The sequence below is a fragment of the Telopea speciosissima genome, chromosome 9 (assembly GCF_018873765.1).
Source record: "Telopea speciosissima isolate NSW1024214 ecotype Mountain lineage chromosome 9, Tspe_v1, whole genome shotgun sequence".
In the NCBI taxonomy this organism is placed as follows: domain Eukaryota; kingdom Viridiplantae; phylum Streptophyta; class Magnoliopsida; order Proteales; family Proteaceae; genus Telopea; species Telopea speciosissima.
Window position 1 is genome coordinate 51,515,656 of NC_057924.1, and position 16,462 is coordinate 51,532,117.

Genomic DNA, 16,462 nt, shown 5'->3' on the forward strand with positions numbered 1-16,462 from the left:
ATTACCATAATAGAGATGAAGAGAATAGGAAGGGAATCCCACGGATGGGTAATGGATATGGATGCCACCTAAGGAATGGATACATCTTGCAAGGCTGGTCTTGGGTGGCACCGAGAGTGTTCCGCATCATTCCCCCACACCAGAACGAAGGCTCGTCCTCGAGGCGGTATCTGGGTACAACGGATCATCAGGGTGATAGTCATATAGATCAGCGACATTGAACGTAGGAGATATCGTCCAGTCCTGCGGAAGGTCCACCACATAGGCATTGTCGTTGATTTTGCGCACGATCCGAAAGGGGTCGTATTTCTTCTGCTTTAGCTTGTGATACATTCCAACAGGGATTCGCTCCTTACGTAAAAACACCATCACTTGATCACCCACCTTAAACACTTTGAGCCGTCGATGTTTGTCTGCGACAGCTTTATATTTGGCTTTTGATGCTTCTAATCGCTGCTTGACTTCTGATTGGATGGTCTTCACGTGACCAGCCAAATGCTCAGCAGCCTGACTTGTAGTTGGTAACCTTGGGGAGGCGACTATATCCAATGCATGCTTGGGAACAGCTTGATACACAACTACGAACGGGGAACGCCCAGTGGAACTATGCACGACGCTATTGTAGGCAAACTCAGCCTGTGCCAGTGCCGCATCCCATTGCTCAGGTTTATCACCACAGATGCTACGAATTATATTACCCAAGGTGCGATTAACAACCTCCGTTTGCGTCAGTTGGGTGAGCCGTTGCTATAGTTGAGACTAGTATCGAATCGCATGAGTCACCCAAAAGTGAGCTCGGAATTTAGAGTCAGATTGAAGTAATCGACTTGGGTACCCCATGAGCGCACGATCTCTTGGCGAGCCACGTGAGATGCGAGTCTTCCTACATGGCACAAAATGCGCCATTTTGGAAAATCGGCCACGACCACCATAGAATCTTGTCCTCACTGAGTCGTGGTAATCCGAGCACAAAATCCATCGACAAGTCCTCCCAAATAGTACCAGGGACGGGAAGTGGCATGTAAAGCCCTGTATTTTGAGCTTGCCCTTTCGATACTTGACAGATCGCACATTTATGAACCATGTTACCTACGTCCCGTTTCAGTCGGGGCCAATAGTAGCGCTCCTCCATGCTAGCAATGGTTTTGTCTCATCCCAAGTGACCGCTAAGCCCACCCCCATGCAAGTCTCGAATGAGTTGTTCCCGTAGGGAACTACGAGGAATACATAAGCGATTCCCTTTGAACAAAAATCCCTCATGGATATGAAAGTCAGGCATGGGTTGTCTTGCGATACACTTCCCCCAAATCGGACCAAAATCTTCATCATCCTCGTAGAGTTCCTTGAGACAATCGAAACCAACCACTTCGCTTTGCATGGTTGTAAGTAAGGTTGCACGTCGGCTTAGAGCGTCCGCCACACAGTTTTGTACTCCTGATTTATGCTTGATTGTATACGTAAACCGTTCCAAAAATGTAGCCCACCGAGCGTGCATCTTATTCAAATGCTTCTGAGTCCGAAAATATTTTAGGCTTTCATGGTCGGTGTAGATAACAAATTCTTTGGGTAATAAATAGTGTTCCCAAGTCTGAAATGATCGAACGATCGCAAGCAGCTCCTGTTCGTAGGTCGACCATTTTTGCCTTGCCTCATTGAGTTTTTCACTGAAAAATGCTATCGGCCGTCCCTCTTGGGATAGTACACCACCAATTCCGACGCCACAAGCATCGCAATCAATCTCAAAGACCTTCCCAAAGTTGGGTAATGCCAACACGGGAGCCGTGGTCAATTTTTCCTTGATCGTAGCGAAGCTTTGTTCACAATCATCAGTCCACGAGAATTTACCCTTTTTCAAGCATTCACTGATAGGGGCAACCATGGTACTAAAATTGCGGATGAAACGGCGGTAAAAGGATGCAAGTCCAAGAAAACTTTGAACTTCCCTGACTGTTGTTGGGGATGGCCATTCGCTAACGGCGCGGACCTTATCGGCATCTACGTGGATCCCTTTGCTGCTCACCACAAAGCCCAAAAATAACAGTCGTTCTTCAAAGAAAGTGCATTTTTTGGGATTTGCAAATAATTGATTTTCGCGTAAGACAGTCAACACTTCCCTCAGATGCTTCATGTGCTCGACAGTGCTACGACTATAAATTAAGATGTCATCGAAGTAAACCACCACAAATTTGCCCATAAATGGTTTGAGTACCTGATTCATAAGCCGCATGAATGTACTTGGGGCGTTTGACAACCCGAACGGCATTACTAACCATTCATATAAGCCCTCCTTGGTTTTGAAGGCCGTTTTCCATTCATCACCCGGACGGATTCGGATCTGGTGATAGCCGCTACGTAGGTCAATTTTGGAAAATACCTGGGCGCCTTCTAATTGATCCAGCATATCATTGATCCTAGGAATAGGGAATCGATATCGAACAGTAATTTTGTTGATGGCGCGGCTGTCGACACACATGCCCCAACTCCCATCTTTCTTTGGCACCAGGAGAGCGGGAACGGCACATGGACTCATGCTTTCTCGGATGAACCCTACCATGAGTAGTTCCTCCACCTTTTCCTGTAGGATCTCTATTTCCCGTGGATTCAAACAATAATGAGGGAGGTTCGGCAAGCTTGCTCCAGGAACTAAATCGATGTGGTGTTGAATATCTCGGAGTCGGGGTAACCAAGTAGGTGGTTCCTCCGAGAAGAGCTCTCCAAATTCCTTCATCAATATTTGCATGGGGTCGGCTGTCTTGCCTTTGTGGTGAGTGTCACCCTTTACAATTAATGCATAGCACTCCTTGGCCTCCTTGACTTCTCTATGAAAGTCTGATTCAGCAAGCACTAATAATGTAGATCCTTCTTGGTGAGGAGTGGTGATCCGAGTCTTGAGAGGTCCTTTGGGGTGTAATGCAATTTTGTGACCTTGCCATTTGAATATGTATATGTTTTCCTTCCCCAAGTGCTTGGTTTCCACGTCAAATTGCCAAGGCCTACCCAATAGTAAATGGCATGCATCCATTTCAACGACATCACATAGAACCTCATCTTTGTACGTCTTGCCGAATGAGAGAGGGACCCTGCAGATCTTCGAGACTGGAATAGCTGATCCACTCTTGATCCACCCAATTTTATAGGGTGCAGGGTGCGGTTCAGTCTTTAGTTTCAGATGGTCTACTAATGTCGTTGATACAAGGTTCTCGCTACTGCCACTGTCGATGATTGCGTTACAGACTTTCGCATTCACAGAACAGTGGGTAAGGAAGATTTGGTGGCGTTGGGAGGAACCTTGTTGCTTAGGCGTGAGCAGCAGTCGACGCACGATGCAAGTCACACCTTCTCCTTCTTCTTTAGCAATTTTGGCGTCATCGTCGTCGAATTCTTGTTCATCACTCAGATCACCTGCAACCACGTTCACAGATTTTCTTTGGGGGCAGTTATTGGACCGATGCCCAGGTTCACCACACCGATAACATTTAATGGGTTCAGCTCGTCCATAAGGATTCTTCGTTGTGGTTGAGTTAGAGGGCACCATAGCTGATTTGGTAGTTGACCGACTCCCTTCTCCAATATTGTTTGTGGATCGTGGCAAAGGTGTTGAAGGTTTGATTGGGTCGGTTGAGACTTGCTTCCCCTTGTCAAGATCAGATCGGCTTCTAAAAGTTGCTGATTGTCTGGAGAGAGTCCTCTTAACAAGAAGAGTCATGTTTTGTGCTTCCGTCATATTCCATACTGGTTGCAACGCCATACGATCTTGGATGGAATATTTGAGTCCATTCACGAAGCGAGCCACCTGCTGATCATCACTCTCCGCCAAGTTGCAACGAGATTGGAGTCTTAAGAACTCATTGATGTACTCCGTTACAGCCCGACTTCCTTGTGTACAATTCTGGAATTGCTGATATAGGAACTGCCGATGATCAGGAGGGAGGAATCTTGCTCGAAGAAGTTGTCGCATGCGAGGCCATGTTTGAACTGGAGCTTTCCCTTGGCTTCGCCGCGAGCTTTGTACTTATGTCCACCATGCTGCAGCACCTCCTTTTAATTTGTACGCTACTAGTTTAACTTGTCGATCTTCAGCCACGTCCATAAGGTTGAAGAACTGCTCAACCTCATATTCCCAATCATAGTATCCTTCAATGTCGACGCTCCCGTGGAAGTTGGGAATGTCGGCCTTGATGCGATAATTTTCATTACGGACTGGAAATGGGGCATTGTCTTGTCGGTAATTCGTCTGTCGGCGGGGGTGACGATTCCTAGGATCCCGGTCATCGTCACGGCCAAGAAGATCATCGTCTGAGCTAGAGTTGTCTTCCTCATACCCATCTTCGAAGACAGGGTTTCTTCCAAGGTTTGCTGGGCCACGTAGAGGTGGCTGTTAGTGTTGCAACGGACGATGGGGGTTGTTGAACGCTGCGCGAGTCCGGCCTTCCTGCGTGGTCTCAGTGATGAGTGTTCGCATTTCTCCTATTAGAGAAATCCAAAACTCCCTCAGTGTGCGCAGGAATTCACCTTTCAGTAACGGTTGTTGGAGACCTTCACGATCACCGCCCTGAGGTAAGCCACCTTCATTCTCACTAGCCATACCAGGAGCATTGATCTGCGCTCTGATACCAGCTGATGTAGGATGAGGGGTGGAGCTTGGTATCGTCCAAGCTGAACGAAGAAGAAATACAGAGTTGGTTCTATCGTGACCAAAAAGAGAGAAATTCTTTATTCAGTTCTGCCTTTTCTAGTTACATTAATGCCTTATTTAATAGATGCTAATGCAACTAATAATGGCAAGGAATCAATCATGGCTGGAATATCTTAATGGATCCACTCATGAATCAATCATGACTAGATTACCATAATAGAGATGAAGAGAATAGGAAGGGAATCCCACGGATGGGTAATGGATATGGATGCCACCTAAGGAATGGATACATCTAGCAAGGCTGGTCTTGGGTGGCACCGAGAGTGTTCCGCATCAATCCCATCATCAGTACTCAATGAATACGTTTCTCCCTGCAATTTACTGTTTGGTAAAAGTAATGTTCCCTGCAAATCACAAATCAGATAGTAAAGGGCAAGAAAGGAAAGGAGCAATCAATCATCAAAGTAATAACCAAAAAGAAGAAAAATTTGTTGAATGGTGAAAGTACCTGGCCCAGTATCTTCCTTGGAGTATTTGTCAATTCATAGCATTCTGGTGCTAACAATTCTTCCAAGGATTCTGTTCCCTCAAGGCCTCGAATCTCCTCCAACTTTTCACAATAATCAAGTTTTAATGTTTTCAAAAATTTGAAACTTGACAAATCTGGTAGTCGTACCAATTTACGACAATATACACAACAAAGTACAACTAAAGTTGAGGGAAGCTCTGGGATGTGTTGCAACTCCTCGCAATAAGAAAACTCTAATTGCTTCAAATTTTTCAAGTGTGACAGATCTGGTGGGAGGGTTTGAAGCATGCTAGGCATTTTCAACTTCTCTAAATTTGAGAGCCTTGAAAAATCATCAGGTAATTTTGAAACATTGGTTCCTTTCAGGTTAAGTTTTTGCAAACACCTCATTCTCCCCATTGATCTTGGTAGCTTTTCAAGTTTCGAGCAACCCTCAACATCTAATTCCTCAAGCTTCTCCAATAGTCCAACACCATCCGGCAATTCCTCTATGCTTGAAACATTAGTCAATTTGAGATTGACCAAAGATTTTAGTTCACCAATGTTTTCTGGTAACTTCTTGAGTGACACATTCAATTGGAGAATAAGCTTTTTGAGAGAACTCAGCCTGCAAATGCTGTCTGGGAGTTCTTCCATTTTGGTGTGCGTCAAGTCAAGCTTGACTAGAGATTTTAGATCGCCAATCATCTCAGGCAGCTTCTCCAATGAATAACAGAATTTGAGAATAAGAAATTTGAGCTCACTCAAGTGCTTGATGGACTCGTCTAACTCAACCAAGGATACACAATATCGAAGGTCTAATCGCTCCAAGTTAGGAAACCATAAGAAGTTTGGGGACTTGGATAGAGATTTACATTCACTAAGATCGAGAACTTTCAACTCTTGGAAACACTGTCAAACAAAGTGAAAACATTATAGTACTATCCGTAAAACTTATTAATCATATAAGAAAAGAAATAGTCAAATACTATACCTCATTTTTATCTTGAGGCCTGGTATCCCAAGTTGTACAAAATCACTACATGATAGGTTGAGATAAACTAGTCTCTTATGATAAAATTTGTCTGGTAGAATATCACTAAGGGCATTTGATCCACCTGAACCATCTTAACGCATACGGAAGGCGTGAACAATCTCCCGTGAAGTTATTTGAATTAACATCGAGAAATCTTAGATTGGACATCACCTCAAAGTGTTTACTACCTAAATCAACACGTAAGCCATTGGGAAGGATCATGCCTTTTATCATTTTAGTTCCCTATAATAGAAAATAACCAAAGTAATGAAAATTGCTGAACAGTATAAGACCCATTAGAAACAAAAGTGTATCTCATGACATTAGGAGTGTCATAGTAAAGGCAATGGAATGCACATAAATCACTAGCCAAAAGAATTTTAAACTGTAGAGCATTACTCAATGCATGATATGTTTATTTTGCTTAGTTTCATGTACTTTTTTTTTATTTTTTTTTTATAATGTCTCTGAAATATTAGGATTATAAGCTCAGAGAGAGAGAGAGAGAGAGAGAGAGAGAGAGAGAGAGAGAGAGAGAGAGAGAGAGAGGTGGCATGCATTTAGTCTTTACCTTGCATCCTTCTAATACTTCTGAGATTTCGTCGAGACGCCATAACCTACTGCGCATACCTGGCTCCATACAATTTTCTTGTCTAACAATTTCCTTTCCCATGTCTCGAAGCTGATCATGAATCCTCAAGCGAAAACCACCATGCGTTTCAAATTTTATAAGGGACCTTTTACTTAGTCCGTCTATTGCTACTTCAGGATCATAGTCACAAGCTTTCCATATGGACATTACTGCTTTTTTTTCCCATCCACTGAAAAAACATGCAGCATCGAGAAATATGGCTTTTTGATCATCATCCAGATTGTCATAGCTTAACCTCAACTTTCTTTGGACATCCTTATTAGGAATTTTTTTTTCAGTTTTTTTAATATATTTTTCCACACTGTTTTGCTGCTTATGGCTGATAGATGACAACCCAATACCTCTAGAGTTAAAGGCAACCCTCCTGAATATTGTGCCACTTTACTTGAAAGTTCCATATATTCAACAGGAGGTTGATCCGTTGAAAAAGCATGCAAACTAAATAGTCGAAGAGATTGCATAGGATCCAATATTCGAGACCGATAGATTTTATCTTTATCAACTTTAACCATATTCAGAATATGTTCGTCTCTGGATGTTATTATGACCCTACTTCCTTCACCAAACCAATTGAGTTCACCAGCCAAAGCATCTACCTGTTCTTTACTATCCACATCACCAAGAACAAGAAGAACATTTTCTTTACAAAGTCTTTCTTTTATCAATTTTTTATTTTTATCAGCATTACCTAAATCCAAAATTGTTTTTGAAGATATCATTAAGAAGTTGCTTCTGCAAAGCTACAAGACCCATGCCTCGTATTGCTTCTTCTCTAACATCTGAAAGAAAACTATGCCTTGTGAAAGATGAACAATAACGATTGTAGACTGCCTTGGCAATAGTTGTCTTCCCACTACCACCTAAGCCACATATTCCCATGAACTGAACTTTATTCGAAATAATATTTAATAAAACTGACACATCATTTATTGCGGAATCTATTCTGATTTGGTATTTACATTCAGCTAGGGGTGTCAATACCCAACCCGAACCGATGAAATCGGCCCGAACCAGCCCGGACCACACGGACCGAACTCTTAATGGTTCGGGTTCGGTTTGTGGATCCAAAGAGGCAAATGGTTTGGTTTGGTTTGGGCTAGCCCGACGGTGCACCGGTAGCCCGAACCGTTAGGCCCGAACCCAAACCGAACCGACCTAACCCGATAAATGAGTAAATTAGTAAATGCCTAATGCCCCATTGCCCCTAAATGTGTTGTGATAGTTTCTCATTTTATCTCATATCCTTCGTTAGTGATTACCCAATCAATTGTATCCATAGGCCATAGGACTTAGGATACAAAGATGCATTGTATTTGAAATATTTTATGTACTTATAAGAGAAAGAGAAGAAAAATTAGCACTAATCGGACCTTACTAGTTATATAAAACTCGTACCAAACCGAATCCAAACCGATATCAACCCGTTATATACATAAAGAAATCGACACAAACCAAACCGCACAAACGAACATTTCTTAATGGTTTGGTTTCGATTTCTATAAAAATCACATCGAAACCGAAAAGCCCGAACAAACCGCCCGAACCGCCCGTGACATCCCTACATTCAGCCAAGTGGGTGTTCTGTTAGAACCCTTTTGACAACTCATTCAGCTACTTCTGCCTGAACCCTGCAATCATGTCACAACAAAAGTAAAATCAAAACAACTACTGAGACGAAAATACTTAGTACAAAATAAAAAAAATAATAATAATAAATAAATTTAAAATTTTAATTTGATAGAATGAAAAGCAATCAGAAATCGGCACAAGTAAGAATTTAGTTTAATTAAAAATTACAAATATGCATCCTTGCATTCAAAGTAGTGGTGTGGCGGTTTTCGATTTAGGTCATATGTTTGCACCTTTAACAGAAACATAGATGTCATTAGAGTGATAACAAAGAGTCAAGGCAGACTAAATTATTAGTTTATTCCAATAGTAAGTGAGTTAGAGCAATATATTAAATATTCTACATTATAAGAAGAAACTAAAAATCTCCATGACCAACCTAACAATCTTGGCCTTGAAACAACGTAGAAGATCCACGATGCTATGTCAAAATGGGTTTGAAATGTCCTATTTCTTGAAAAATATTGCGTTTAAGAGGGCCAATCAGGCATAGATGTGGCAAGAAATTATGAATATGGTCGACCAACAAGATACTCCTAATCAAGTGTTGCACCAAATTTTCCATATTTTTCGGACAAGTAGGAGTGATGGACTTAACTCCTCTTAGGTTTCCTGTCCTGTCAAGTTCGTAGGTTCCTCTCATAGGGGGTCGAAAATGATGACCACACCCTTTGCCCGAACACATTGACCGGGTGGGATGAAGTCATCATTTTTGCCCTCCCTATGAGAAGAACCTATGAACCTGACCGGACAGGGAACTTGAAAGGAGAAAAATTCGTAATTTTTCCTATTGTAATTATTTATTCTTTATACTATGAGATTGTACTTGTATATACCATGCATTCACCATGTTTAGAAGATTTAGAATGTCTAGAATATATATTCTACCAAAAACAAAATATTTAGAATATTGGTCATCTGAACCCAGACCCGCCCTGAGCTCGAATATGATCTTGGCTGGATTTTTCAACCATGATGGTGGGCTAGGGTTGAATTTTTAATGCCCCAAGGCCAGGGCCGGGTCAGGCTAGGTTTGAGGCCCGGCCTGCTCCAGCAATGTTTCCACCAAATTTTACACCAAGCCGGTTTTACACACTTTAAATAATGTGCAGTAAATCCTTGATGTAAAGAGTCAATCAATAAGCAGCCGGGTTTGGGGTTTCAATTAAATTTTGTTAATCCTAATAATACCATAATGGTAAGTAAATCACTGATTTGAAACAGGTTTACCAAGTGGATTGTGATTCGGTGGTATCCCAAACGTTCCAGACTTTTCCCTAGCAAAGGCCCAGATGTGTTTCAAGGCAATGTGATACACTCTATGGAGTAATCTCTCAAGGATAACACCAATCAGGGTCAATCAGAGCCAACCTGACCCGGCCTAGCCTAATCAAGGCCAATTAAGGCGGACCTGGGTTAAGGATTTTAGGCCTTGAGTCAGGATCAGGGTAGGCCTGGAATAAGCTAGGGGGATCCAGGGTTGTAATATTTTTAGGCCTTAATGTAATATTTTTAAGGGAAGGGTTTTGTGCAATGTCGTGCATGGTGCGCACCAATGTACAAAGACGTTGGGATGGAAGATGAGGGTCTACGGTGCAACAACACCCCCCCCCCCCCCTCCTTCAACTCCATCCGCCGGGAAGGATGGTAGTAAATGAGGGAAATGGAATGGATTTTTTTAAAATTTTTTGGTAAACAGGGAAATGGAATGGGTTAATGAAATGAAATAAACAATTAATCTCTAAAGTTTAGATATGGAATTGAGTATTGATACTAGTTTCAGAAGAAATATGTGAGACAGAGGCTTACTTGTTTTTGTCCAAATCAAATCCTTTCAAATTACCAACCACTGTCAAAACTTCTCTCCAAGTTTTTACGGTATCTGGATCAAAATTCTTCTCATGTTCCTGAAATGCTTTTTCAAAACTTCCGGTCTGATTCCGAACTTGTGATGGCTCAACGTCGAAGAAGATGGGTACGATAATTTGACCGTCAGATCTGTGGCATCGAACTATCTGATCAAGTTCCCGCAGGCACCATTTGCTGTCGGCATAACCTTTAGAGAAGATAGGGTTAGAGATTTTGGATACTTTGATCGCTCTTCCGAGGGCAGGACCAATGGGTTCTCCAACCCACAAATGTTCACTATCAATGAAGGCATTGATTCCTCTGTCTTTCAGAAGTAGTTTAAGGAAACTAGTGAAGTTTTTGCGAGTATCTTCGCCCCTGAAGTTGAGAAACACATCAAATCTTGAAAATCCAGTTGTGGATGCATCGGAGGAGGAAGCCCAATCAAGTGCCGCCATGAAGTTGAACTTGTAGTTGCAGTTGCAGTTGCAGAGAAGATAGGATGTTCAAAGACTAGCAGGCCGAGTGCCACACTGAGGTCACAGGACTATTATTCTTTTTTTCTTGGTCACTCACATTCGTCAACTATGCATGAAGCTTCCCAGCCTACAATACAGTAGCTAGCTTTCTTTCTTAATTTTCGAGTTGATTTTGGGAAAAAAAAATTGTTACTATACTTATAACAGGAATGTTTCTGTTACACACAGCTGGTAGCCAACAAAATAAAATAATTAACTGTCGTTTTGAGTTCATAAATATCTTCCTAGGTTTTCTTATTTTCTAGAATACCTAAGATCCCATTTCCTTCACTGCCACCCTTTCCTGCTACTAATCTAGCAGTAAAATTTCGTCCCATTTTGGGAGAGGAAAGTATTAGGCAACTTCCGCATGCCTCTAGAAACTCTCAGTTCATGATAGGAAAGCATTGCTCCATTACGTAAAGGAGATGACTTTCTAGGTTGGTGATGTATATGTTGGGTCTTTTACTGCCGAGCTACACCTACTACTGTGTGTACCCCAGACACAGTGAGGCAGCGAAACGACTGCCCCACCCCTGTCCAATTGGGGGTAAGGCTGTTTTTACCGCCTTGCTATGTCTAAGAGGCATGGCAATAGGGGTAGCTTAGAAGTAGAGGATCCAGATCGAGATCTAGATCCACGTAATTATTGTAAAGGAGAAAGGGATCTCTTCACCACATCACTAGTTTTCATATGAATTGTCACTTTGTATAGTTAGTGGTTACCTGTCATCATCGTGTTAGACATGTCATCTGTAGGCCTATAAACGGATCGGATTCAGCTCGGATGTAATTGGATTCAAATATTTTCTGGTCGAATCCATTTAGCGGTATCCGTATTCGATCAAAAAATATCTAAATCCGATTACATCCGATCCATATCCGAACTGAATCCAATCCGTTTACAGGCTTAATTCCCCCCCCCCCCCCCCCCCAACCCCCAACACAGTAAAAAAACTTAATTTTTATGTTAAAATCTCACTTCCATGAACACATTGTGAAGAAGAAATAAAAAATAGAAACTATTTATTATCTAAACTTGTAACCCCACCTCCAGCTTTCCTTTATCCTTCTCCCAATTCTTCTAATGTCCTTAGTTCTGCTAGCCATGTGAATTATGTTAAGAACTGAAGATTAATTAATTATAAATGAATCAGTATTCCTATATAGTGAATGGGTTCTAGAAAGAAATTAAGTTAGAATATTAGGTTGGATAACCATGGTTAGAGTTGGGTTGGGTTGAGTTTTGAATTGTTTTTAGTTTTAACCGTTGGATTTAATTTGGCTACGTGTTGACCATCGAGAGAGGAATTAGAGGAATTGGAGGGGTATTAGAGCTGCCCGCTCTAATTCCCTCTAATCCCTCACATTGAAGCAGAAATGACTACCCTACCTCACCTTGGGCAGTGTGTTTGGACAGAGGATGAGATAGTCATTTCCACTCCTATGTGAGAACTTGAAGGGAATTGGAGCAGACAGAAATTGAAGGTGATGACAATTCAATAAAAATCCTACATGAAGCTTCCCAGCAAGTTGAATTTCTAGAGCAACTAGCTTTTTGGGTTTTCGAGTAGATTTTGGAAGAGGAAAGTATTAGGCAACTTCCACGTGCCTCTCAGAAAATCACAGTTCAAGAAAGCGTTGGCTCCATTATGAAATAGAGGGAAGAAATATGTAATTAAGGTAAAGTACAAGGGAGGGCACAGTAATTTTTCCATAAATGAATGAAAGAGACCGGTAAATGAAATGCCAAATTAATGGTCCCCAATTTGGCTGGGCTCACAGAGAAGACCCGTAAGATTTGGGCTGGAAAAAGGAAAAAGCTACTGTCTCTATGGCAAGACTAGTAGTTGGAAGACTGGGACTAAATGGGTAAATGAAATACCATATGGTCCAATTTGGCTGGCAGCTCACAGAGAAGACCCGTATGATTTGGGCTGGAAAAATAAAAAATCATTCTAGTTGATCTCCTTATCATTTTTAATAGGAAGACTTGGACTAAATAGGTACCATTCACTTGATTGTCTTCACCTTCTAAGCATTCTAGTTGATCCCTCTAGATTCCTTGTCCAATATTTTTTCATTCAGAAATAAGAACCTCTTAAGTGATGGATGAATCATATATTAATAATAAGAACCATGTTTATAAACAATTGATAGTAACCTAATCAAGATTATCATGTGATCCTTTTCAATATACACAAGTATGTACCTGGAATCACCAATCTTGAAATCACACAATGCAATGACCATAAGATTTAGATACGCATTTCTTCTCTAGTTGGGAACAGTTTAAGATATAAACCTAATTAATCACAAATATATGTCCAATAACTTTATGCAAATTAATTTACATGAAACTATTTAAAGCTGGTTTTGATGGAAACATGAGTCCAAAGTCTTGAAGTAATAGGCAAAGTTTAGGGGTGAAAACGAAATTCTCTCCAACGTTTAATAGGAGTATTAGACAGATTAGCTGGCTTCCAAGAAATCATAGTTTGTATGGCATTCTGTGGAAGGCAACATGCCGACCAAGGTTTAAAATCCAAGTATCATACTCGGTATCGGTTTGGCCAATACCTTTTCGGATCGGGATCGGATAAGTACGTACAAATCCCTAAAAAAATTTTGATGGATCAGGTCATGTATTGGCCCGAATTGTTGGGTGTTGCGATCTCGGAATCGGATCGACCAATATTTCCTGATCGGATCGGTCAATATCGGTTGGTATCAGTCAGTATCAATCAAAATAATATAACAAATAAAAAAAAGTTAAAAACTTTAAAAAATTTCAAAAACTTCAGTCAGATTAGTCAAGGATCGGATCGACCGATCCAACCGTATTTTCCAATCCTGTAGCCACTCCATCAGGAGACCACATGACGGGACTGGGATTGCAACCAGAACGATGGCCGCTCAATCCCAGGCTACAAACGAGCCAAATCCCTACTAAAAGAAAATAGGGTTTGGCATTTAGTCATAGAAAATTGTTGGTGATTTTTTCATGAAATGATAACTTGGTATGTTAAATGTTTTATAAAGTTGTAATCTTCATCTTAAGGATAATAAATTGACACCAAATCAAATCCTGGATTAGAAATAGGGGGAAAAAAAAAAAAAAAAAACTTTAACATTCACAATTCTGAAGATTTAAGTGATTACCCAGAAAACGAGATTAACAAGGATATGGTGAATGCAACAGGTTTTATGGTGAATGCAACAGGTTTTATAAGGAGAAATTACATGTTCCCTATCAGATTCTATCCAAACCAGCCTCACTTCAAGCACAAGTTTTATTGGCCCTAACTCATCATGTGGCAATGGTAGTACAGTTTTATATCTCTTTATTACACAACTAGCTTCTATTGGATCAAGAAATTTGAAAGGACACTAACTCGATCAAGTGCTGATAACCCCAATTAATTTCTAGATAGTGCATGATTTCTTTAAGATAATTCTACAATTTCACTTCCAAAGAATATAACCAGGAATGCTGTAATAATTTTGTTCCATGGTCATAAACTATCTAGTCTCTTATCTTTTATATAGATAAGAAAATTGTATTATGTCACATGGACATAACTTAAAAATTCAAACCAGTTAAATCTCTTTGTGTATGCATTATACTTTGATTCTTCCCACCTTTGTTTTTGTTTGAGTAGCACGTTGAGTGCCACTGAGTAGGTCAAAGGAGTTTTATTCTTTTCTTTCTGGTCACTCACATTCGCCAACTATACATGAAGCTTCCAGCACGCCAGTAGAATTTCTACATTAATTAGTTTTTTTGGTTTTCGAGTTGATTTTGACGAAGGAAAGAAAGTATTAGGCAATTACCACGTGCCTCTCAGAAAATCACTGTTCATGAAAGTGTTGGCTCCATTATGAAATAGAGAGAAGACATATGTAATTAGGACAAAGTACAAGGAAGGGCTCAGTATTTAATTTTCCCATAAATGAATGAAAGAGACCGGTAAATGAAATGCCAAATTAATGGTCCCCAATTTGGCTGGGCTCAGAGAGAAGACCCGTAACATTTGGGTTGGAAAAAAGAAAAATGTAGTGACCCTCACACCTCAATTTAACTTTTTCATTATGGAAATACTTGTAATGATTTAGAGAGATCACTAGCTGTCATCTCACATCTCATTGGAAACAGAAAATTCTAAGAATTTGAATGGCTGGAAATTGGAAGACTTGGACTAAATGGGTAAATGAAATACCAGATGGTCCAATTAGGGGTGAAAATGAAATTTTCTCCAACGTTTACGTTTAATAAGAGTATTAGACAGTCTTAGCTGCCTTCCAACAAGTCATAGTTTACATAAACGAGTGTATGGTATTCTGTGGAACGCGACATGCCGACCAAGGTTTAAAATCCAAGAATCATACTCGGTATCGGTCAAGGCCAATATCTTTTTGGGTCGGGATCGGATCGATACAAATCGATTAAAATCAATAAAAAAAAACCCCTAAAATTGTTTTTGATGGATTGGGTCATGTATTGGCTCGAGTTGTTGGGTGTTACGACCTTGGGATGGGATCGGCCGATATTATCTTGATCGGTTCGGTCAATATCTATTGGTATTAGTCAATATCAGTCAAAATAATATAACAGATAAAAAAAAACTTTAAAACTTTAAAAAATCCCAAAAACTTCAGTTAGATTAGTCAACGATCGGATCGATTGATCCGATTGTATTTTTCGATCCTGTAGCTACTCCATCAGATCGGTCAAGGATCGGCCTCGGCCGATACCAATCCAATCTGAGATTACGAACCATGATGTCGACTGACTTTTTGAGTTGCTTGCCCTAATTTTTAGTTATTAATAATTGTCATCAAGTTCTCCATATTTATCGTATTGAACTCGCAAAGGTGATTTAAACTAGGGGTACAAATTTGGCCCTCGTGGGCCTAGGCCCGCCCAAAAATCTTAAGGCCTTGGCAGGGCGAGGGCTGGTCCTAGGCTGAGTCTAGCCTGGCCCTATCCTACCCTATATATATACATATATAAACATATTATTATATAGGGAAGTAGTTTTCTGTCCGGGAGTAGTGTGGCCTACGCCAGTACTCCCATGTGTCTTTTCAAATGAGGAGGAGAGAGATAGACTCATGGGAGTGCTGGCATATTACTAATATTCAGACTGGATTTTGGACACATTTGTCATTTCGAAAAGATAAAAAAGACCTTTTTTTGCCCTTTTCTGAGTTCATATACGATTTAATATTAACAATTTTTAATGACACGTCACTGCCAGTAAAAACTAGTCAAGACCGAGGTTACTTTAGTAATTCTATATCTTTTATATTATCTCTCTATCTGTCTTTATAAGTATATATTCCTTCGTGGCACTCCGCGTCAGACATGCTTTTGGATTTTTGTGTTTTTGATTGTTTTGCAGTTTTCCCTTCACTTCGTGAAGTCTCCCTTCCCCTTTCGTTGTTGCTTTGCTCTGCTCTGCTCCGCTCCACACCTTTAAGGGAGAAAGGGAGCATTCATTTTCGGCTGCTTTTTTTTCTTTTGGGGGGGGGGGTGGGGAGGGGTTCAAATTGACGAGAAGAAATTGTTGAAGGAACTGAAGCATATTGAGTTTGAGGCAAACCTGCTAATTTAGACCTTCAATCACACTTT

General features: G+C 40.7%; 3 protein-coding genes across 3 annotated transcripts; all 3 read right to left on the reverse strand.

Annotated features, from left to right (window-relative positions):
• Window positions 1–1,150: 1,150 nt before the first annotated feature.
• On the reverse strand, window positions 1,151–3,958 carry LOC122639038. The gene has a single exon (XM_043831878.1). The coding sequence runs from the start codon at window positions 3,956–3,958 to the stop codon at window positions 1,151–1,153; it is 2,808 nt and encodes a 935-aa protein (XP_043687813.1).
• Window positions 3,959–4,012: 54 nt separating this feature from the next.
• Window positions 4,013–7,711, reverse strand: LOC122639039 (disease resistance protein RUN1-like). The gene is made up of 6 exons (XM_043831879.1): window positions 7,521–7,711; window positions 7,174–7,438; window positions 6,752–7,087; window positions 5,145–6,056; window positions 4,927–5,040; window positions 4,013–4,375 (listed from the first exon to the last, which is right to left on the reverse strand). Exons 1-6 carry the CDS (start codon window positions 7,709–7,711, stop codon window positions 4,013–4,015), a joined length of 2,181 nt encoding a protein of 726 aa, XP_043687814.1.
• A 724-nt stretch (window positions 7,712–8,435) lies between these two features.
• Window positions 8,436–10,816, reverse strand: LOC122639040 (disease resistance protein L6-like). The gene is made up of 2 exons (XM_043831880.1): window positions 10,271–10,816; window positions 8,436–8,460 (listed from the first exon to the last, which is right to left on the reverse strand). The coding sequence occupies exons 1-2, from the start codon at window positions 10,765–10,767 to the stop codon at window positions 8,436–8,438; spliced, it is 522 nt and encodes a 173-aa protein (XP_043687815.1). The 5' UTR covers window positions 10,768–10,816.
• Between the last annotated feature and the right edge of the window lie 5,646 nt (window positions 10,817–16,462).

Coding starts and splice junctions, on each gene's coding strand:
- LOC122639040 (XM_043831880.1), bottom strand. CDS start 10,767: ATGGCGGCACTTGATTGGGCTTCCTCCTCCGATGCATCCACAACTGGA. Junction 8,461..10,270: donor TTTGATTTGGACAAAAACAA/GTAAGCCTCTGT, acceptor ACATGATTGCAG/GGTTCAGGCAGAAGTAGCTG.
- LOC122639038 (XM_043831878.1), bottom strand. CDS start 3,958: ATGCGACAACTTCTTCGAGCAAGATTCCTCCCTCCTGATCATCGGCAG.
- LOC122639039 (XM_043831879.1), bottom strand. CDS start 7,711: ATGGGAATATGTGGCTTAGGTGGTAGTGGGAAGACAACTATTGCCAAG. Junction 7,439..7,520: donor AAAAACAATTTTGGATTTAG/GTAATGCTGATA, acceptor TGATGTGGATAG/TAAAGAACAGGTAGATGCTT. Junction 4,376..4,926: donor CAAGACCAGCCTTGCTAGAT/GTATCCATTCCT, acceptor CAACACTAACAG/CCACCTCTACGTGGCCCAGC.